We start from the raw sequence: 23,563 nt of genomic DNA, 5'->3' as shown, positions 1-23,563 counted from the left end.
TACAGCTGCAGGATCCTCTCATATTCCGTCTTCAGAACAGGTTGCTATGATACGTCCTCAGCCTACTGATGCTAAACTTCTTCAAGCGGTTGAGGAGCTCACGCTTACTGTAACCAGCCTGAAACATGAAGTACAGCAGTTACGGGAGAAACAGAGTTACCTTGCCCAACGTTTGGACTCCAGTCGTGATAGATCCTCCTCTTCCAATGTTCAGTACAGCACCCGCAGTGCGTCCCCGTCGCCTTATCATGCCAGACAACATTCCAGAGACTATTGCTCGCCTGAGAGGCGTTATCATCGTGATCCAGAGTCTCACCGTGAACGTCCTTCTTCCCCTGTTCCCCAGAGGTTCAATGAGTGGGACAAATGTGAGAAACACGATCAACGCACATACCCTTCCCAACAGCCCCCCCAGTATTCCAGGTACAATTACCCTGACAATAACAGATACCGACGCAGTCCCAGTCCTGCTCCACGTAGAGTTAGAGATGCTGCGTCCTACAGTAGGACCGGTGTTCGTTTCCAGTCCCCGGAAAGGCCTGCACATTTCACCTCCGGCCCACAGGGAAACTTTCATTAGCTGCTGTTGAGGGGCAAACATCAGCTACAGTATCAGGGCCCCAAAACCACATCCCCCAGTTCCCCTCAGAATCTGATGGATCAGTCTCCTCTAACGTCTTGGCTATTGTCGAGGGCATTGAAGTGTGTGCTCTAATTGACTCTGGTTCCTTTGTCTCCCTTGTGAGTGAAGATTTTCGAAACGCTCATCCAGCTTTGAAAAAACGGCCTATGGTAGCATCCTCTGTGCCAGCTCGTTCGGTCAATGGAGAACGTCTGGAAATCTTAGGCAAGTTAACCGTTGGTATTAGGCTTGGGACTCAGGTATGGCAGCAGGACTTTGAAGTCCTCAGAGGTGCTTACCAGCCAGTCATTCTAGGTTGGGATTTTCTGCAGAGGCACCATGCTCTTCTCGACCTCAAAAACAAAGTGCTGCAACTGTGGGACATGAAAATTCCCCTGTTGCCCAAAGGACATGAGGTGGCTGCCTGCTGTAATGTTTCCGTGTTAGCGCCAACCAAAATTCCAGCTATGAGCGAAACTCTGATCACAGCCTGTGTGTCAGCAGCCACACCGGCTTCTCCTGTTCCAACAGACTACTATGGTGTCTTGATCCCTAATCCAACATGTGACATTGTTGTGGCTCACACTCTCAGTGAAGTTCAGAATGGTACTACAGTGGTTCGAATGCTTAATCCCTCCAGTGATGAAATCGAACTGTACCCTGGACAGCATCTTGGTGAGTTTCATTCAGGCTCATCTGTTGATATCATTCCACTGGAGCAGACATGTTGTGCTACTTCACCTGTGTATGATTCGACTCTGCCGGTAGAAATAGATGAAACAAACTTGTCACACTCCCAGGTTCAGTCCCTGAAATCACTTCTCCAGAAGTATTCAGGAATCTTCAGTAAGCACTCAGAGGACAGAGGTCACACAGGCATAATTAAGCATCATATTCACACAGGTGATGCTACACCGATTAAACAAAGAGCCTATAGAGTGACACCTGAACAGAGAGCTGAAATACAGACTCAAGTTGACAACCTTTTAAAGGCAGGTGTCATTGAAGAAAGCTACAGCCCATGGGCCGCCCCAGTTGTTCTGGTGCGAAAGAAAAATGGTACGTGGCGTTTCTGTCTCGACTATAGGAAACTCAATGCAGTGACAATCAAAGACTCTCATCCTCTTCCAAGGGTTGATGATGCACTGGATGCGCTGTCAGGTTCTGCCTGGTTCTCCACAATGGACCTTCAACATGGCTATTGGCAGGTTGAACTGGAAGAGAAGGATCGTGAGAAAACTGCTTTCACAACCGGCAGTGGACTTTACCACTTCACTGTTATGCCCATGGGACTCACAAACGCTCCAGCCACATGTCAGCGGTTAATGGAGATGGTACTTCGTGGCCTTCCCTGGAAAACCTGCTTAGTGTATTTGGATGATGTCCTCATTTACAGCCGCTCTTTCGCAGAACATCTCCAGCATCTGGAAGAAATTTTCGGCAGATTCCAGGCAAGTGGCTTGAAGCTAAACCCCTCAAAATGCTGTTTTGCCAAAGATCAGGTACAATTTCTGGGCCACATTGTATCAAAACATGGCATCCAGCCTGACCCCAGAAATGTGAACAGTGTGCAAGCCTGGCCTATTCCACAAACAGCGACAGAAGTAAGGTCATTCCTTGGACTTTGTTCATATTATCGCAAGTTTATTCAAAACTTTGCGCACCACAGTGTCCCCCTACATGCTCTCACTGAGAAGCATGCAACTTTTCAATGGACTTCTCAGTGCCAGGATGCATTCATGTATCTGAAACATGCCCTCTCAAACCCTCCAGTGGTTTCATTCCCTGACTTCACATTGCCATTTTCTCTGTATACTGATGCTTCTAGCACAGCTATTGGCAGTGTACTGGCTCAAAAACAGGGACAGCAAGAGAAAGTCATTGCCTATGCTAGCCATGCGCTTACAAAGGCAGAAAGAAAGTGGTCGACTTATGATCGAGAACTCTGGGCCATTGTTTGGGCAGTTAGACATTTTCGGCACTACCTCTACAAGCAGCCATTTGTTATTGTCACGGATCACAAGCCCCTCCTGGGTCTTCGGAAAATACCCATTGACAGTGATAGAACTGGTCGCCGTGCTCGCTGGGCTCTTGAACTTGATCCTTTTGAGTGGACTGTGATTCATAAAGATGGCCACCGCCACCTCAATGCGGACGCACTGTCACGTCGCCCTGTCACTGGTGAAACCGTAGAGCAGGACACAGTCTGCACTGCTTCTGCTACCTTGAAACCTGAAGAGAGGTGCGTGGGTCCTGCAGGCCCGCCCAACCATAGTCCCTGCAGTACTGACCAAAAACACATTCCATGCAATGACCTTCCTGATCCACGACTGCAGTGTGCAGCGCTATCTGTTTCATCCACATTTGTGCTTGAGCTGCCTGAAGATGATCTCAAAAGTGAACAACAAAAAGATCCTGTACTGTCAGAAGTCATTGGCTGGAAAGCTAAGGGTCAGAAACCACCCTACTGGCGTATGAAAAAATGCCCACCTCAGGAAAAAGTGCTATGGCATGAGTACTCTAGACTTACCTTTCACAATGGCTTACTCTGTCGTAAAGCTTTCAACCCGTCCCAAAAGTCAGTGTTGCATCAGTTGGTTGTTCCTGAATCTTTAAAAGACACTGTCCTACAGCTGCTGCATGGCAACCCAGTGTCCGGTCACCTATCAGCAGATAAGGTCCTGAAACGTGCTCAGCAGCTATATTACTGGCCATTCATGTCACGTGACATCAGAATATGGTGCACACAATGCACTCCATGTGATGCCAGACGGAATCCCACACCTCATCACAGAGCTCCAATGAAAACAATTGTTGCTGCAGAGCCATTTCAAAAGGTGGCAGCTGACATACTTGAACTCCCCATTACGAGTCGTGGCAACAGGTACGTGCTCGTTGTTCAAGACTATTTCTCGAAATATGTCAATCTCTATGCTATCGCAGACCAACGTGCCACAACAGTTGCAAAATGCCTGTTTGACAACTTCATCTGTCAGCACGGCGTCCCTGAAATGCTACACACGGACCAAGGACGTCAGTTTGAATCTGACCTGGTGAAACATCTGTGTCAGCTGCTAGGCATCCAGAAGACACGGACCAGCCCATATCACCCTCAATGCGACGGGATGGTCGAGAGGTTCAATCGAACACTTATTGACCAGTTAGCTAAGTTACTCCTTCAGCAGCCTGGCGAATGGGATGACTGCCTCAATCAAGTTGCTTTGGCTTACAACACCAGTCCTCACTCTACCACGGGGTTTACGCCATTTTTTCTCACACATGGACATGAGGCACGGATGCCTGCTAATATGCTGTTGCCTACCAACATGTCAGCATCATCTACTTCTGTTTCTCCTGCTGACTACGTCACCCAGTTGACTCAGAGACTTCAGTCTGCCTTCAGCACTGCTGCATGGAACAGAGATTGTGCCCACAACCAGCAGAAACAATTGTACGATAGGGGCATCAAACACACTCCTTATGTTCCGGGTGACTTGGTGTGGTTAAATGACCCCACTACAGCAAAGCAGAAACTTGCTCCACATTGGAAGGGCCCCTTTGAGATATTGGAGTGCCTTGGAACAGATGGAGAAAACCCTGGTGTCACGTACAGGATTCGCTACCTCCTGGACCAATCAGACAAGACTCAAATTGTTCACTACAATCGTCTCAGGCCGTACAAAGCACCTGTTCCTAAAGGTGGAACCAACTCACCTGCTGGTGACATACCTGTACAGCCCCAGATTCCACAGTTGACTGCATTATCAGGTGCGTTGCCCTTCACAGCTTCAAAATCTGCAGCTGAAGGGAGCTGGAATGTTCAGGGCCGCAGCCCTGCAACCTCATCAGACCCTCAGGTTTGTCAGCCACCACCTCTAAACCAGTCACGACCCCATTCCCACTCTCCTTTGTCCCCTTCTCCTCGGTCTGAGACTGTAACGACTTCTCCCTCTGGCCATGTGGTGATACACCAATCAGACATTGTCCCTTCAACTCCTCATCGAGTATCTGGTGTTTCACGGTGATGTGGGAGACGTCAAGTTGTGCCTCCCAGATACCTCAAGGACTATGTTTTGAACTGAACTTGTTTTTGGTTTTGCTGTTGTGTTATTGTTGTCCCCTTTGCTTGCAGCATGTTGGGGGGTTTTTTTCTCTTCCTTTTCTGTAGGGAAACGGGGACGTTTCTTATGTGAGGGGGGGAGGAAAATGTAAAGTGTAGAAGTAAATTTAAATCTATTTTGATATACAAAGAGGTGTTTACAAAGGTTATAAAGCTAGTTATGTAGCTATTTGGTGGTTACGTGTTTTGATATTTACATGTTTACATGTTTGAATGTTTAGACATGCATGTTCAAACCAGTAATAAGTATGTGTTATATCTACCTGGTTGTTTTCCCTGTTTTGATCTGAGTATAAGATTTCCTGGCTTCTGAGAGGCCAGTGAAGTATTCATGAGGGCGGCACACAGGAAGTGTGGGTTGTTGTTGCAGGGTGCTAAAAGTAAAGAGGCTGCTAAAAAGTTATCCGTCTCCGTCTTGCTGTTCCTAATTATTCAGAGAGATTCCCAACCATCTAGTGAACCCTCACGTTACAGTCATATCAAATTTATGTTTGCATGATATTAAAGGACTATACGTGTGTAATTGTGCAAAACAAAGAGCGAGGACACGAAGTGTTCAGGGGGAAAAATGCACAGAAAACAAACAAGTAGCTAAATTAGATTCAGTTGACGCTAATTAAACGAAGCAGCTTTGATTTCTTCAAAAGCTTCTCAGTGGAAATACTAAGTTTACATGGTCGTGGGGAAGAAGATGGATGTAGAGGATACAACAAGAGGGACGATACAAAAGAGGGGAGGATAACAAAGCAAAACAATGGGGCCACCAGACATGGGAGATGGATGGTAGGAGACAGAGGGAGGGACAGAAAAAGGGAAGGCGACTCAGAGAGGGAGTGGTTTTGAGAGGAACGGGAAAGAGAGAATAGAAGGAAAGATGAAGATGGGAAGAGAAAGGCAGAAAAAAAAATATATGTGGGATTAAGGGCCTTAGAAAAGTGGGGGGAGAAACAGTCTATCTGCCAAGGGAGGAGCAGACAAACAAGAATTAAGAGAACTACACAGAGAAGGAAAGATTGAGTGCCTACCACCGCTGTCCCTGACGCTGAAGTTGAGGGCAGCGCTGGACTCTGGAGGGATGCTGAAATACACGGTGCTGTCATTCCCACCCTCATCTCTATCAATCGCCCGCAACACCTGCACCACCTGAAACACAGAGATAGAGAGCAAGGGAGACCGGGTGAGGGGAGGGCGTGAATGAATGTGTGTGAGTGCGTGTGTGTTTGTGTGTTTTGAGGAAAAGCATAGAGAGAGAACAGAAAAGGAGGAAGAAAAAACACTTACACAGAGAGAGCTTTTAGCTACATAAACAAAAAAACATTAGCCGACACTGGCAGAATGAAAACAAGTCAAACAATTAGCATAGTGACATAAGTGAACTGTGTTTGATACTCACACCAAAAATATAACCGTGTGTGTGTGTGTGTGTGTGTGTGTGTGTGTGTGTGTGTGTGTGTGTGTGCGAATCCCCTTTTTTGTAAATACAGTGCCGTGCAGCTTTCGGTGTTGTAAAGGCATGTACGCAAGTCCTCATTGGCAATCTTAACTAAATTAATCTTAAAGAAATCTCCCGCAGACTGAGCTGATGGGTAATTTCTTTTTAATGAAACTCTCTGTTCGTCATTATGCAGGGCGCTCTTTCAGGAACGCTTTCGAGTGCTCGATACGAGACTCAATGCGGGGATGAAGGGTGCAGCGTGCTCTTTGAGTTAGTCGATGTCTGTAGGCCTTGAGAAGATTTGCTAAGAACAGTTGCATTATGTTATCCGATGCTGTGGGTGAATATTCAAACAGGCTTTGCCTAATGGCGTGTCATACAGAGATGTGCATATACTATCCCAAACACACTGGGAAGACATCATAGCCTTTCTTTAATGAACTGCGTGCCGCTCACTCAAATTGCAGCATGCACAAACATGAACATCACAGGCAAAAACAAATCAACGTCGTTGCCATAGAATCACAGATTTCGTGGTGACACAACAAAGGCATGAGCAGAGCAATGAAAGCACCAGTGGAAACAAAAAAAAAAAAAAAACCCACACACAACAGATGGGCCACGACACCAAAATGATAGTGACAGAGCCAGCATGGAAAACGGAATATGGAGGCAAAGAAAGGAGAGCTAAGCAGGGTTTCCAAGGGGAGGCTGAAGAGCAAAGGGATGATTTCTATAATTGAGATAGGATCGAGTGAGAAAAACATGATGCAGAGAAACAGACAAGAACACAAATAAAGCAGGAAGGAGGGAGGCAGCCTGAGAGGAGGCTCGAGTTTAATTACAATGCAAATAACTGCTGCGTTCTGATAACAGGCCATGGAGGATTCACCTGGCTCCATGGTGAATGAGTATGCTGTAGCTACATGTGGCCATATCTGAAGGGACACAGCTTTGTTCTGCCACACTCTATATGCTCCAAGCTGAATACTCGTTGACTGTTTGTGTTGTAATTATATGACTGTACATGAACATTAAATACAAAGTTTGCATATGTTTTGCATATGACATAGTAACACTAATTTATTATGAATATGTGTATAATTAGTGCAAAATGTGGCGTGTAGTGGGCTGTATGGCTCAAGGAAGGCTTCAGCCAATATAAAGAAGAGCGCAAGGTAACGTTAACATTTACTGAAATAGTGTAGCAATCGAGCTAAGTGACACATTGTCAAGATAGTTATTTAATGGGAAGCTAACTAACCAGGTTTTGTGTTTATGGTATGAAATTTGGGGCTTTGAATGCAAACCTAAAAATTGTAACTTCTAAAATATGTATGTAAAGTAAGCATTATTTATTATTTTATTAATTATTATTAATTATTACATTGATTATCAATATTGTTTGATTTTTGGATGATTAAAGTTCATCCAGCCACAGCTTCTCAGGCTTCAGATAAAACTGGTTTTGAAGCTTCTGCTCATATGTATACATAAAAAAGTCAGTCTTATCTTATCTTATCTTATCTTATCTTATCTTATCTTATCTTATCTTAATATAAAATAAAAAGGTGAAAACAATGAATATGCTGAAAATGTTAGCTTCTTAAGGTTAATAACGCTAGCAGTTTGGCCACAAACCAATGGCCACTGGTTAGTGACTGTAACCATGTGATCAGTTATGTGACTTTATTCAAACCAACGATATGTCAAATTTGACTGAAACATGTGAGACTATAGTATTAGCAGTGTGTCTAAAAAGCGTTTTCAGTCATGCATTTTGCATGTCTGACAGAACAGCTTCTTTTTCAGTCAGTCCAGATGTCTACTCTGGCTTTTACATTCTGATTGCGTTATACCCCTGCCACTCTATTTGTAAGCTTTTACCCATGCAACTGCAGTGATTGTGTGTTGGGCTCTGACACCTCGAAAAACCACGAGTGCCACACATGTAGACACAAAGACAACACAGCTGCTGCTGCTGCTGTGTAGTCATCACTTAAAGTCTTTTCACATCTTCTTGAAAAATTACAGTCTTTAGCACTGCTGGCAGTCCAAGTACCTAAACTGAGAAATGTGTAGTGCCAGAATGTAGTTCCAGTAATAACCCGGGCTTGTTTCCTTAACATGTGTTTTAGTGTCTTTCCATGTCTTTAAAATGAACATTTTATATACACTGGAATGGAAATAAAGACCTCAAGTAGTTTAAACACATACTGACCTGTCCGATGGAGGAGGAGTCACACATGGCTGTGTTGTACTGCCTGTCCAGCTCAGGTGCATTGTCATTCAGATCTAAGGTCTCTATTGCAACTAGAACTCTGGAGACTTGGCTGGGATTGTCTGAAAGAGCCAGAGAAAAGCATATTAGAACGTAGCCTCCAAAAACACGCGCACACACAGCTGTATAAACTAAATAATATGAAGACAATGTTAAAACGGCAAAAGACACTATTGAGTACAATACAAATACAGTGGTGCAAGTCATCGGTCCATTAATCCCATGCAGTCGTCCTCATAGGCATAATCAAGTATTTCAAGACTTTGTCCAAAAACTTCACATTACATCACATTAGTGAGCGTACAATTGGCTAAATAAACAGCAGTGCATTTGGTTTCATTTGGCTTGTGTTACAGCTCGCAGGCTCCCAGCTGGAGTATGACTGATGCTTCCATATCAGTTAAAATTTTCCTCATCAAACTGTTCTTTTCATAGCCAGCACTTCTCGCAGCATAAAGTGTGTGTGTGTGTTTGTGTTTTCTCAATAAAGAGAGAGAAAAGGCAGAAGAGGGGTGCAGAAGGCAGCGAATCTGCATGCAGTTACACAAGAGCGCAGTTTAAATGGATTGGCATAAGGTCCCCTACACCCCATTCACTCGGCTATACGCACACTTGAACATGAAGTTCTCACAAGCCGCGCTCGAAACACATGAAGTTAGCATTCTGAACACTCATCATTACATTTTAGGCAGCTATGACACAACCCAGGCTCACCAGCACACATCCTTTATCTAGGCAGGCAACCGTGAAACACATTGGACTACACTTTCTGTAAACCGAGCCACACACACACACACACACACACACACACACACACACACACACACACACACACACACACACACACACACACACACACACACACACACTCACAACAATCCCACACCATGTTTTTTTAAACCAACAGCAGTAACACTGTGTCATGGATGACAGCAACTGGTTCCCATCGCTGAAAAGCTGAAAATGAGCTCTTGCTGTAATGCCACAGGGTGAGCTGGCCTGCCTGTGGCCATGGCAGGGCTCCTACTGTGCTTTATGTCAACACAGTCTCCAACAGTCTGTTTATTAGATAGAGCTCATTATTCAAGACAGGCACTCAGTGTGCTGCCGCCACAGTCCTACCAACACATTGCTGCCACAAGGAACCCTGAGTAGATTTTAAGTAAAGATTAAGTTTGTCCAGAACAAAACTTGGCAGCAAAACAACTTCTTTTTCCTTGAGCACAGCAGACATTGGATGGAATTCTCCAACAATACTTCTACTTATAAACAAACCAGTTGGATTATTTTTGAGTGCTTTTATGACTTGTCATCTGCCAGACACAGCTACTGGAGCAAAGCCAGGATTTAACAGGATGCTGGTATTAATTGTAATACGTCCGTCCAGCAAACTGAACAAGAAAACAGGTTGTCACTGACTTCTAAAAATACATAAATGTAGAGAGAGAAAAAGTCAAATCAGTGACATCAAAGAAAAGAAAGAAATGCTTGCATAATTACATTAAATTATCCAGTCCTTAATGCATTTGGTTTGTCCAAAACACAAGACGTTGTGTTGTTTTTTTCCACTAACAAAATATCTTCGCAAGTGCATCCCCACAACATGCAATATTGTGCTCAGCTTGCTCTTTTTGGGAGCTGTGACACCAAGAGTGCAATGGGCTGCGTAAATAAAGATATGTGTTCAGAGTGATACTCTGAGTTAAAGAAGTATGAAGTTGCCCTCTCTACAGTAATTAATAGATGAAAAAAGCATTTATAGATTAATAGATGAAAAAAAAATGAGTGAATTTGTTTAAATTAGGTAGCTATATTAAAATACTTAATTAAAAGTAGAATTTTACTATAATACACAAAATCTCAATGTCTTGGTTTGTCTGCAAATGTGAACAGAAGTTGAACAACCAAAGTTGGCATACAGATACAACTTAAACCCATAAAGGTTCTTCTCTATATCATTTATTATGTTATCATGTTGCCTAACAGCTGAACACTAACCAAAAATACCCTTTTTTTTTAACATTTATGCATCTATAACACTTTATAAAAGCATCATATTGTTTTCATTTCACAACAATATGATTTAATTTATTCTAGATTATTAAATATATTGTGATGATTACAGTATCAATGTGATTATATGATTTGACAAGCCAAATTTACTGTAAAATGGATATGTTCCAGTTACAATAATGTGTTACAAAGTTTATTGAATTATACCCTCAAATGGAAATTCATTCTTCTCATCAATATTATGTTTAAGGTTAATGTCTGGATTCATTTAAAACTGATAAATATTTGGGTTACAATAAAATAACTTTATTGTAGAGTTTGTCATATACATTAAAATCAGAAAATGTCACAACACTACTTCATTTGGTGCTTCTAATAGACATATTTCTCAGGGTCATAGTTTGTGAAGCCGAAAGCTTAAGTAAGCTTTAAAATAAATTATTTACATTTAAATAAGCTGCGAAGGCTGTGCCATCCATTAACTAACCTGGCTGAAGAGCATTTTAAGAAAAGCTGATGTGGTGTTATTTACTATTTTTCTTGTCAAGAAATCGAATGAAAAAATAACATATTCTTTAACGATGTATCCTTGTACTAAAATAAGAATAAAAAAATAATAAATTAACTGCAAGTTTGGAACTGGATGATATGTTCCGTCATGGCAGTGAAGGCTGTCACATACACACAGTGATAAATACTATACTGCATGTATATTAATACATACACAATAAAAGCCAGCTAATGCATTCCTATTTACTCCTGTTTGAGTATGTTTGAGTCTCCCTCCATAAAGGGATGGAGAGGTCAGTAACAATACTCAGTTAGCTGTGGCATTTAAACGATGCTCAGTTGAGTGATCTAAAGCGTAGAGTGTAAAGAAAATAACCTCCACACCTGCTTACAGTTGATAAAAGGTAGGATGGATTTGTTGAGCCTGTGTGAATTGCAGCCACAGTTTCCTGTTCTTTGCTGACAGGAGTGGAGGCCTGTGTGATCGTCTGCTGCTGAAGCCCATCTGCTTCAAGGTTTGACCTGTTATGCATTCAGAAATGTTCTTCTGTGTACTTTGGTCGTAGTGAGTGGTTACAACCAAAGTCTGCCATTCTCCTCAGACCTCTGATGTCAACAAGGCATATTCTCCACGAAAACTGCTACTCGCTGGATATTTTCTCTTTTTCTAATAAAGCTGTTCTCACTAGAGAAGGTTGTATAGCAAAGTCTGAGTTTCTGAAAAGCTCAGTCTAGACCAACAACCATGTCACATTCAAATTTACTTAAACCACCTTTTTCTTGCCAGTGTCTCAGTTTGAATTTCAGCAGGTTTTCTTGATATCTCCATGTCTGAATGCACTGCTGTCATATGATTGGGTGATTAATAAGTGTTGGAGCTGGTGTACCTACTGAAGTGGCTGGTATCCTGCTACCTGATGGATGAACACGTATCTTTAACACATTTATATCTGACAGCAATTTTAAGCTAGATGTTCTGGAACATCTGTTATTGTTGCCAAGCCTCCACGTGAGCAAGCAACGAGACTTAAAGTGTGTTATTAGAGGATGTAGGGGCTGAGCTGTAATTGGGCCTACTGGACTATAATTGGCTTTACTTCTGCCGATGTGAATACATTTATGAAAGAATCAACAGCACATTAAATATATACTCATTAAATCAAAATTCATTATTAATTAAATTGCACAAATGACAAGAGACAGTTAGATAACCTTAATCATGACTGAAAGCTTGAGAGCAGCTACTAGTGGAACCTACTGATGATCTTGCCCCTGGCATTTTCTATTTATCATTTTTTTACTGAGGGAACATGTATAACTTGAACTTAACTGTCTTGTTGCTTGACATCCTACATACTTGGAAACAGAAAGATATTTACCGATCCCCTGTGCTATCATGTTCTGTCGGCAAATCAAGGCCTGAGTTCGATTTGTTGCTTTAATTCAGTGTTTCCAGTTGAATCCTTACGAGAACAGATCTATTGCGGCATCAGATAACTTGCACAATACGGATCAATTGATTCTCTGACGCGCTGTAACAAACTGTTCATGGCGCCAAACAGCATTTCTCTCATGGTTTGATGACTTGAGAGCTAAGCCGCTTAGTAAACTGCATCATACAGTGGATACTGTGCCTTTCAGATAGCGTAAAAAACACAGTTTCTAGTCTCTTAAACCTCTTACTCATCAGTGGTTAAGGTGTCAGAGGTGGGGAAAATGCTAGCTTCGTTGTCAAGGGTTAGCTCTAATAAAATAAATAATCCAATGAACGACTTCTAACGATGTCTCCGGATTAAGTGTTGTAAGAAGAGTGACCTCTGACCTCTCTGGGTGGCGATGACTGTAATGTTGTGCCAGTGCTCACGCTCCCGGTCCAGCTCCATCGCTGTGGTGATGAGACCGGTCTCTGGTGTGATACGAAACAGAGCCTCTGGGTCTGACTGAGGATCAATGGAGAACCTGAAGAAGAGAAAGTTGGGTTTGAGGATATAGACGGGTGAAATGAGGAGAGGGCAGGGAGAAATATCGAAAGAATGAGTGAAAGGAAGATGCAAGCGGGGAAGGCAGTGGGGTGCGGAGCGAAAGAAGCAGACAGGGCAAGTGTGTGAGGGAGCGATAAGGAAGTCGGCATTCAAATGGCCAAAGAATTAATATAGTGAGATTATCACAGCTGATAAGAGTTCTTTTGAAGTGCTACCGATTATCTAAATATCTCCATGAATATACCAGCTATCATTCCTCCCCACATACTCGCTTTTAGCACTTCTGCTTTTAATTGGGACACGGTTTTCTGTGGTTTTTACAGACAAATCGCTTGCTTCCCTCCTCATACTATTTGAGACAAAACCCACCGCAAACACAAGCGAAGCACTGGAAGCTGCAAGCGTCTGTGGTTTCTGTCTGGCTCGTGGGAACACTGTGTGGGCATTTGGTTGGCTTATTTTTATTTGGTTAGCTCTTATTGTTGTGTCTTGTTTCTTTTAGCTGAAGAGCCTGCTGTGAATTTAATTCAAAAAGCCTGGCTATCCCTTGCTTGTGGCTGGACAGTAAAACAAATGAAGATATATATAAGTCCCAGCACCATTAAATGCTTGATTTGTCTTTCAGCAATAAAACTCCTGTAAAGCTGTTTTGTTATGAGTTCATAAACAGCAAATACTGAGAGGAACATTTTGAGAAATGGGCTTATTTGCTTTCTTCCTGGGTGGCAGATGATAAAACTGATACCAGTGTCATGTTTTACACCAAAGATTAAGTTACAGCTACTATCTCAGCATGAAAACTGGAAAGACTAGCTTTTAAAAAAAATAAATAAAAAAAAACCTGTTCAAAAGGAGCCCAGGTAGGCTGTTTGCTATCTCAACAGTGAAAAGTAACAACCTAAATGTATAGGAAGACTACATGTCCTGCTGAAATGCAGAGGCTTTGTACTCTACCTGATATTATTGGTCAGACCAGTATCGGGGTCTACTGCACTGACTCGGCCCACTGTGCAGGCCGGCGGGCAGTTCTCTGAAACATCCATGTGATATCTGGCCCGAGAGAACCTCGGTGGCTCGTCCGCATCCAGGACTGCAACTCGGATTGAAGCCCGATCTTTAAAGGGGCCTCGACGTAGGAAGCGGGGGTCCACTATCGGGTTAAGGACCTCAACAGAGAAGGAATAGGAGCTCCGACTCTCATAGTCTACGGCCTGTGGAGGAGAGAAGAACGAGGTAAGCTTTACAGTTGTGTAAAATGAAAGGGTTTTTCTGCGTAGTATAATCATCTAAGGTTTATGCATTTACATATTTTGAAATGAGCAATAGAGACATTTTTTAAAAGCGAGAAATTATGCAAATGTAACTGTTACAAACATCAGATCCAAAAGCCTTTTTTTTAACGTGCCTTCATTTGGTCTATTTCTCACACTAAATTTTCCACAAATGTCTGCTAAATTACATATCTAAAGCCGAGAGATGGAAAATAATGAATTCTTCCAACAGATAAGAGCTCGCGCAGGCTAGAGAACGGTCACATCCTAAAGCATCTAAGAATAATTTAGAGTGAATAATATTCTGGTTACCTTACATGTTGTGACGTTTGGATTTTTTGAAGCGATATTTTGAAGGATGTTGTGGGTGGATGCTTAGATGGTGGGTTTTGTGTGAAGTTGGAAAAGACATTCATGAGGCGTTGATGTTACAGCATTGCCAATGAGACTCCGGATGCTCAAAAAAAGTTGAAAGGCTTCTTCACAGCTTCAACACCGAGGTAACTACTTGTTTGGATGTTGGTTTGGCATTTCTGGAGTTGATGTTTGGATAATGTTGACATGCTAAGAATGGATGATGTATATCTGTAGAGTTTGAATACTGTGTTGGTGAGACTTAAAAGTAAAAATACAGAATATTTTGTATTGCAATGTAGTGTTTTTTTGGTGAATAAAGCTAAATACTTTACCCTACTTTAAGTAAAAAAATCTGTATTAACAGCAAACTGAAGCCCTTTTGGTTTAATCCAGCAATTTTACTTGGGACTCACAGAAATGTAAATGGTCTGCTTCCAAGGTTTTAGGTAGCTTTAAATAGTTGTATAAGCCAAACTATGTCAACAAGTGTGATAGCAATGGAACAATTATTATACAATAAATCTTCAATTCTGTACAGCACAGAAAGATTTTTTACAGTACACGAATAATTACAGTGGGCACACTGTAAAAATTGTCTTCATTTATTCTATTTTAAAAAGTACATTTGTTACAGTGTAGTGTTGCTATGTGCATGCAGACTCGTGCTACACTGAGTAGTTGCTATGACCATTTTATCTAGCTCATATGGTACTGCAGTGTTAGCAAAAACAGTGGGAAGTGTGTTGGTGGGTACCTGGCAGGTTGTATATTGTGTTACAATGTTGCAAACATGCTGGTTGGCATAGTTTCAGACCCTGTAAAGTGTATGAAACTTGCTTTTGTGCGCATATGTTCATTAGGAGTACAAATGGTTTGGGCTGTATGGCTCTATAAAGAATATATTTTCATGATAAGACCCCCCCTCCCTCACATTTTTCATAAAAATGCTTCCATTGTTTTGAACGCCATCTCTTTATCACTATAGCGACTCTGCTATCACCATGGAGACTCGTACCTGACTCGGGGGAGCATTAAAAATTCCTTTGTATCCTTGCATCTACACAGGTGCGAGAGATTTCATTTGGGATAGGGGCTCAGGCCCCAGTGATTGTTTGTTACAGAGAAGTTATGAAGCCTATTTGTCTGAGGTGTCTTTGTGATTGCGCGTCGCTCTCCCGCCAGCGTGGCGCCTCTGAAGCGAAGAGATAGCCTCTGATCTGGTTTGCTGAGATGATTGTTAGTGAGGGCACGGGCACACACAAGCAATCACATACATCCACTGTCTCACACACGCACCCTGACATACACCTGCTGTTGATTAAATTTCAGAAAACGAACACGTTTGGGTCTAGTTCAAAATACCTGTTTGAGGTAATGGCAGGTGTGTGTGTGTGGACTTGTGCGTGGAAGTACAAGTGGTTCTTTGAGCCTGTGTATCCTCAGATCCTCTGTGAGTATCTGAGTGTCCTTAAAAGCAAGTACGCATATAATTCATCTCAGTGTGATTGGCACGGGGAACTATGTTGGACAGGGGATAAATGGGCTCTCCAGCTATGCAGAATTTTCGCTGTCAGATTCAAACAGGAGCTGAGAAGAAAATCATTGTGAGGATCCCACCGGCAGTGGGAATATTGATATCCTCCCTCTCCTTCCTTTCTGATCTCTCGTTTGCTATTTTTCCTTCGCTTTTCTTCTCGCTCTCTGAGCTGTAAACCAGCGTAAACTGCTTGACAATCAGCGGTCTCAGAACGAGGTGCAGATTGATTAAAAATTATGCAGAGAATGGGGGGAATTGAAATGCACAGAAATGTAGCCAATTTGTGGACATATCTGGGCAGATAGAAGAAAATAAATACAGAAGAAAAATTGTTACAGAGTGTGTGAGAGAGAGAGAGACATGGGAATGGTGACAAAGTGTGTGTGCAGAAGGGGGGTAGATGGAGGGAAAAGGTTCTCTAACGGGGTCCCCATTACAGGGAGAGAGAGACAATCTGTCTGAGGAGGAGAGGTGTCACTTACACTGTGAGCACACACTCATCACCCTCCGCCCTCCCTCCACCCAGCACTCCATCACTCCGCTCCCCCTCCTCTGCTGCCTCACACACTCCATCACCTAGTCCCCGACTTACCCGCCCACACCTATCTTTTTTCCCTCCCTGGTGTGCGCGCGACAGGGCACCGGCTCTGACAAACCACAACACACACTCATCCTTCTCCTTCCTACACCCTTACAGTAAGGACACAGCGACCCCACTGTTCGTCTACCTTTTTACTTTTTGACATCATAAAAAAAAAAAATCCTCACTCATGTATTCACATCTACTTGTAAGACACTTGTACACATACATACACATGTCATGTTGGAGGACCTGTGAGGTTCCACATGCAGTTGTTGCAAATGTCCTCTCACAAGGAACAAAGGTTCAAATTCTGGTCTATTTCAAGCCAAAGAAAGCTCATATTTAAAATGGTTTTCCTGAAATTTGACAGAGCATTTTTGCTGTGGATTGCTGACATTAGCTACATAAGCAGCGTAGCCACCAACTGATTGCATGTCACTTGCACAAACCCCAGGCGTCTTCCTTACGCGCCGAATAAAAAAGCAGTAACGCTGACTTCATTTACCCTTGGCTCACCACCTTCACTGAAGGCTGAGACTGTGATTTAGAGCAGCTTGAACTCTTAGCTTAACATTAATTTAAGAAGGCTGTTGCAGAGGTAGTGGAGACCAAAAGAAGAGGAGATGGGGCTGAGTGATACACTGTAACAAATTTCCCTGTAAAATTACAGTAAAGTACTGTCAGCCAGATTAGCTAGCATGAAACTGTGATTATACAGTGGACCTACAGCAATCTAGAGAGTTTCTTACTGCAAAAAAAATCTTATAGTGCAGTGCTGGATAGAATATGAGCATTACAGCATAATACTGCCAGCCGTTTGGTTGCCATTATACTGTTGTTTTAGTGAGCTTAATGTAAAAGTAAAATACTGTACATCTAAGGCTGAACCAGGTCTTAATCTTCATATTCTGGTCCATGAATTCAGTTTCTTACCTTTCTTGAACCGCTGACAAGATATCACATTTTGTCACGATCCCCCTGCAGCTTGTACTTCACGGTAATGGCAATCTTGCTGCATTTAACAATTTCACTGTATGCTAAATGAGTTAGTGGGACTTCACACAATGTGAATTTTCTCAATAAGGTATGGGCAGACTGCAGTAACAGAGGGAAAATCAAGTCTGACTTGATGAAGAGAAAGAAAAAATACTACTTGCACATTGCAATCCATCCATTCCTCCATCGGTCATCAGTCTTTTGGAAGGCCAGCACAGAGAGACAGACAACCATTCACACTCACATTCACACCTACTGGCTGGTAATCTAATATGTATGTCTTTAGACTGTGGGAGCAAGTCCATGCAAGCACAGGAAGAACATCCCCACACAGACGGCACCAGCCTTCAGGTGGTTCGGACCAGGAATCATCTTATTATGATGAGGTGCTAAACCACTGTTACTAATACTTTCTTCCTTAAAAGTGTCAACATTTAAAGCGGGGATGTCAAACTCATATTTGTGGTCTCATTAGAGGTTAAATCCCCGATATATCCTAATATTAGAGAAAAAAGTGCAATGTAAAAAATAAAAATTTCTATAGCAGATAATAAAGTAATACTCTTTCTGTCATTTAATTGTTTATCTATTACTTACTTAGATGTAGTATGAATGTTTTAAGGAGGTCTTTATCAGTAAAAAAAAAAAAAAAAAGCTTAAAAAACAAATGAAAATACAGTTACAAGTCCAAAATTTGTGCTCTTAACATTTTCCAAAGCCATCCCATGGGCCATACTGGAGTGTTTTCAGGGTCAATTCTGGCCCCCGAGCCTTATGTTGTTTAATTCTACTTCCTGCCTGCACCTTTGAGAGCTGCTTACTGCATGAAATACAGAATTTTAAAAAAGAAAAGGTTTGGATACCTTTGAAATAATGCCATAAAGTTGCCTTTTCTTACAGAATGCAAACCAAATGAATATTTAATGTGACCACCCTTTGCCCTGAGAAAAGCACCGGTCCTCTGGATGCCCATGCACAGGTTTTGCTTGGCAGGTAGGCTGTTGGAAGCATGTCAGAGAAGGTGCCACAGTTCTCCTGTGACCTTAGGCTTTCTCGGTGTCTTCTGTCTCTTCATGTAATCCTAGACAGACTCCATAATGTTGACACCAGGGCTGCGGGCTCTACCATCTGTTCTTGTCACTGTAGATAGTTCTTTATGACTCTGGCTGCATGTTTGGGGTTGTTGCACTGCTGCAGAATGAATTTAGGACCAATCAAATGCCTTTTTTTCCCCAGTAGATTTCCTTCATTTTATATCACTGAAAATTGACGAATCTCTCCGTCCTACACTGTTTAAATAAAACAAGCAGTTTCAAAACTCAATACTAGGCTTGATTTCCTGACCTTTACAGATATTCACCCAGAAAAGTCAACAAACTGAAAATAATCATTAAATCAGCATCACACACATACATACTTTCTCACTCCTAGTTAGCACTCCCCTCTGCTTCCCCGCCCACACGCTCTACAAGTGTAACCTCGTGTCCTGTGATGCGGCGCTCCAATGGTCTGTTTTGAAATTCAAATTCTATACCTTTTAAAATTTGCTTCACAGTTAGCAGAAATTAATTAGCTAACCTGCATGCAAGACTGGCAATACATAATACATCTCTCCTCAAAGAGGCCGAGCCATAGGCCTGCACGCTTGACTGAGAAAGTGCGCGGTAGTGTGCACGCGCACATTGAGCGTACTGTACAATAACTGCACATTAATGGGCGGCTGAGGCTTCTAATCCCTGAGGAGGTGATTCTCCCTGCCTTCACCGTAGTAGATGTTAAATAAAAAAAGGTTATGGAAGCCTGTGTGATTCAGGGTGAACACACATGCGAGTGGGTGTACGCAGCACAGTGTGTATATATATGGTCTCAGCACCCCGCTGTCCTTGGCAGATTGAGTTCCTTTTTGATTTTGTGCATTCTAAATCAAGATCATACATCACATTTGTCTGATGACAAACTCAGCTTTGGACATTTCTGCCAACAAGCACTACTGCAGAGTTGAGAGAACAAAGACTCTCCTAAATCTCCCTTTTGACTTTGTTCTTCCTCTGCTGCCTCCCCATCCCTCTGTCACTTGTCTCGTCTTCTGTCTTATTTCACTCTCAGAGGTCTCGTGTCTTCCCTTTTTCAATTTTTTCTTTTTGTTAAGAAAACTTACAAGCAATACACTGGTCTCTCTTCTTCTTTTCTTTTCCTCCATCTCTCTTTCCCTCTCTCTCTCTTTCCCTGTGAGGAGATTAACACAATCTCTCCTCCGCGTGAGAAAACAAACACAGATAATCCTGGGCACGCTGCTGGCGTGTGACCGAGGATTAGCCAGCCGTTTTAAGTGAGAGCATATGGAAATAATAACTGCAAACTGACACACGCGTGAGCTTGCTTGTCCCCCAGGTAAGGAGGAAATGAAAAGCGCGCAAATAGCAGGCTTACACAGCTCACAGCACCCCCCCGTAAACATACCTCAAAAGGAACCTCCTGAATTGGGATGCCGCCAGATTCTTCTTAATGATGTTGTGACATGTTTAGTGTTGCGTCAAGTGATCCCACTTTGTTATACAGATGCTGCTTAATTCAGTATATGTGTAATGAGGTATTTTGAAAACGGGCTATTATGTTATGTTTGTGTTCAGAGTCTCTGGTTTTTTAATGTGTGACCTCAGCTTGCCAGACACACTAGACCCTTTATCACCTGTCTGATTTGCATGTAAAGCACCTCTGCCTATTAGCTGAGTCTTTCTCTTTTCTACTTCTTGCTCCAGTTAATTTCATTCTGATTAGTGGATTGAAAATTCAAGGAAGCTTTAACCAGCAGGCGACCCCCCCGTGAATGTTATCCGCTAGCCATTAGGGGGCACTGCTGCAGAGCAATGTCAAGCAATTCCTAATTCTGAAATTACCTGCTCCTTAGTCTGTGGCCTCACTCGCATGCTGTATCAAAAATCTATTAGCAGGAATGTGTACGTTCATTAGAATCGATGCGTGTGTAAATAGCTGCAGCAAAGCAGTGCTGACCAGCCAGGGAGCAGAGAGGAATAGAATACAGACTATAGAAGAAGAGGAAACTGGAAAGAGGAAATTAGTTTCAAAAAGAGTGAATGGGTTGTTGATGTGTGTATTAGCCTGTGCCTGTTTGCGTCTGGAAATGTGTGTTTCCATGTGTGAATGCAAATGAGGCAGACCTAGGCTGAGTCAGAGCCACAAACAGCACACACTGTCTGACATGGCCTCCAGACACAAAACAGAGCGAGGACGAGGTGAGGGAGCAAGGCAGATATTGGGTGGGGGAGGGCGTGTGTGTGTGTTTGCATGTGAGCTTGTGTGTCTCCCGTGCACTGCATTTTCTTTGGACATGTATGGAGATCAGACGGGGAGAGTAACAAGATGCAGAAAGAGGGGGGGGGGGGGGCTGATGATGATGGGAGGAGGAAGAGGAGAGGGGCGACGGGAAGAGTGGAAATAGAGGAGGAGGGAAATCTTTTTATTGCTAGGGGGTGTCTCTGTGGGACTGACAGTAAATAAGCGATGATAAGCAGCTTCAGTCGTCACCCAGACTTACAGGCTGTTAATGACCCAGCTTTCTATGGCGTGTCCCCGCCTAACCCTCGCCCTTTCACAGGGATGTTCTCCTCCTCTCTATTCAAAGGGGCGCCATCCAGAGTCTGATTCTTTGTCCGCGTCCTTCGTTTACGCTCTCTCTCTCTCTCTCTGTCTTATTTTACACACCCCAAATCTCTTCTCCCGTCTCTTTTGACCCCGTTTCCTTCTAATCTGCTGTTAACCCTCCTGCCGCTCCGACCCACCTACCATCATTCTGAGGTAAAGACGCAGCCCTCCCCACCCTCAGATAAGCGATCATTTCTCTGTGTAGCTCTTTTTCTTCAATCTCCAAAGTTTAAACAGGGAGCTGCGAGGTCAAGTGTGTAATATTGATGCATGCCTGTATATCTATATATATGTGTGTGGTTTATTGGTGCTTGTGCAGATGTGCGTGTTCGTTTCTCCGTATCTCTGCCTGTGAGAGAATGCACGCCGTAGATCAGCGGTTAAAGAGATTCAGCCCACAGCAGCGAGATGACCAGCGAGGTCAAGGCCGGCTCTGTGGCAACACAAATTGTTCCACTTGGAAATCCTTCCTTCTCCGGAGGCGCACAGATCATCTCACTCCTCTGTTTAAATTCTTCACACTGTGAAAGCCTTATGACTCTGGGAAACGGACAGCAGGGCATATGAGTCATTATTAACGCAACCCAAACATACGCACGCTTGAAAACACACACACACACACACACACACACACACACACACACACACATTTTGTTTTATTTATTTTTGTTTGTTTCATGAAGTATAAACTGAGGGGGAGCTTAGCGCTAATTTTATGCTTTGTTTGTTTAATTCTATTAATCGTAGCCAATCATACATGATTTCCATTAGTTATGCATGAATTCCCTGAAAGGCTAAATCCTTTTAACCTACTGAAGTCAGATTATTTTAAATTCACATACAGTTTGTGTAACACACCCACCTTTACCCCCCACCTAAATCCCAATACTGCTGGGGCTACAGCTTGTTGTAAATACTCAGGAAATTGTGCCTTGCAGCATCTGTAAATATTCAATATATGTTCCACTTTGTAAGCATTCAGAATTGATCCACATGTAACCTGTGATTATCCAGTTTTATTTAACTGGAACAGCAAGCCTGCTCTAATCTATTCTAAACTTCTTAATAGCAATGAACTGGTCTGCATTGGTGCATCATATCTTTATTCTCTTCCCCCTCCTGCCCCCCCCCCTCTTTCTTAAATAGATAACTATCATATCTGATATCATGTCTCACAGTACAATAATATTGAATGGGTTGCATTGTTGTATTTTGTCATGTTTCTCAGGTCTTTGTCTGAATTTCTACGAACATTATTGCTAAGGATTGTCTTATTGCATTGGAGTCACACTGGGTTAAATATGTACACTTGGGTTTTAAGGGGTATTTATTATTTTCTTCTTTTTTTTGGGTTGTATGGAAGCCCCAAACGCAATTTCATTGTTCTTGACAATGACAATAAATAAATAAATACTAATCTATTTCTCTGGTGCCTTTGCAGAGAGAGTAAAGCAGCGCAGAGGAGGCCATGTTGAAATATTAATTGTACTTTTTTTGCCTTGCGTCTGTGGCTGAATCCAGCGCAGCTAATGCTGGAGGTGGGAGGTCTTTAGTGTAATTGTTTACATGTGATTTTCACCATTCACCACATGCTGATGCTCACCTATTCTCCCCAACTCTTCTTCAGTCTGTCTTATTGTCGCCATGCTGTCTCCCCCTCTCCTAATAACTGTACCTCTCTTTTTTATTATTTATTTTTTTCAGCTTTTTTTGTCTGCTTGTCTCTCCGGATGGGTATTTCTAACCTCCTGTGCTTCGCAGCCTATAGCTGAGCTAATTTCTCCATGGCTGTCACTGTGTCTCTCTCCCTGTCTCTTTGCGCATCTCTCTCGGTCGCTTCTTACTCTAACCCCCTTGTTATACCGCACTCTCTGCTGTCACCGCCTCGCAGGACCTCAATTTAACATTCCTCCTTCAGCTCTCCCATCGTTTCTTTCCTTCTTCACCCGCACTCTTTCGCCTTGTTCCCAGGTCCTTGGCTTAGATTTCTTTCTCTTGCACCTCTCACCGTATCCAGTCCTTGCTCTACCTCGGCGCGTCTCTTCAAAGGAACTTGGAAATCCTGCTCTACACGCCACCTCTGGGTGCGGATTGTTTTTAACGAATCCTGCAAACCCAAGGCTGAGAACTGACACAATGATAAATTCACAGAAATTTCAAGTGTTTACATGCGCATGCATACACCGGTATGCA

At 42.7% G+C, this 23,563-nt stretch overlaps 1 protein-coding gene across 3 annotated transcripts in view; it reads right to left on the bottom strand.

Annotated features, from left to right (window-relative positions):
- Window positions 1–23,563, bottom strand: part of cdh24b (cadherin 24, type 2b) — a 169,935-nt gene that overhangs the window by 16,055 nt on the left and 130,317 nt on the right. For all 3 annotated transcript variants that reach the window (XM_085388332.1, XM_085388334.1, XM_085388333.1), the window contains 4 exons: window positions 13,918–14,174; window positions 12,804–12,940; window positions 8,399–8,520; window positions 5,768–5,885 (listed from right to left, as the gene is read on the bottom strand). In XM_085388332.1, the coding sequence (XP_085244458.1) occupies window positions 5,768–5,885; window positions 8,399–8,520; window positions 12,804–12,940; window positions 13,918–14,174 (634 nt within the window). The remainder of the gene's footprint in view (window positions 1–5,767; window positions 5,886–8,398; window positions 8,521–12,803; window positions 12,941–13,917; window positions 14,175–23,563) is intronic.

This window comes from Rhamphochromis longiceps, linkage group LG18 (genome assembly GCF_057381845.1).
Source record: "Rhamphochromis longiceps isolate RC_006_pf linkage group LG18, R_longiceps_female_GT1.1, whole genome shotgun sequence".
In the NCBI taxonomy this organism is placed as follows: domain Eukaryota; kingdom Metazoa; phylum Chordata; class Actinopteri; order Cichliformes; family Cichlidae; genus Rhamphochromis; species Rhamphochromis longiceps.
Note: the sequence above shows the minus strand (reverse complement) of the source record. Positions and strands in the feature narration are given on the sequence as shown.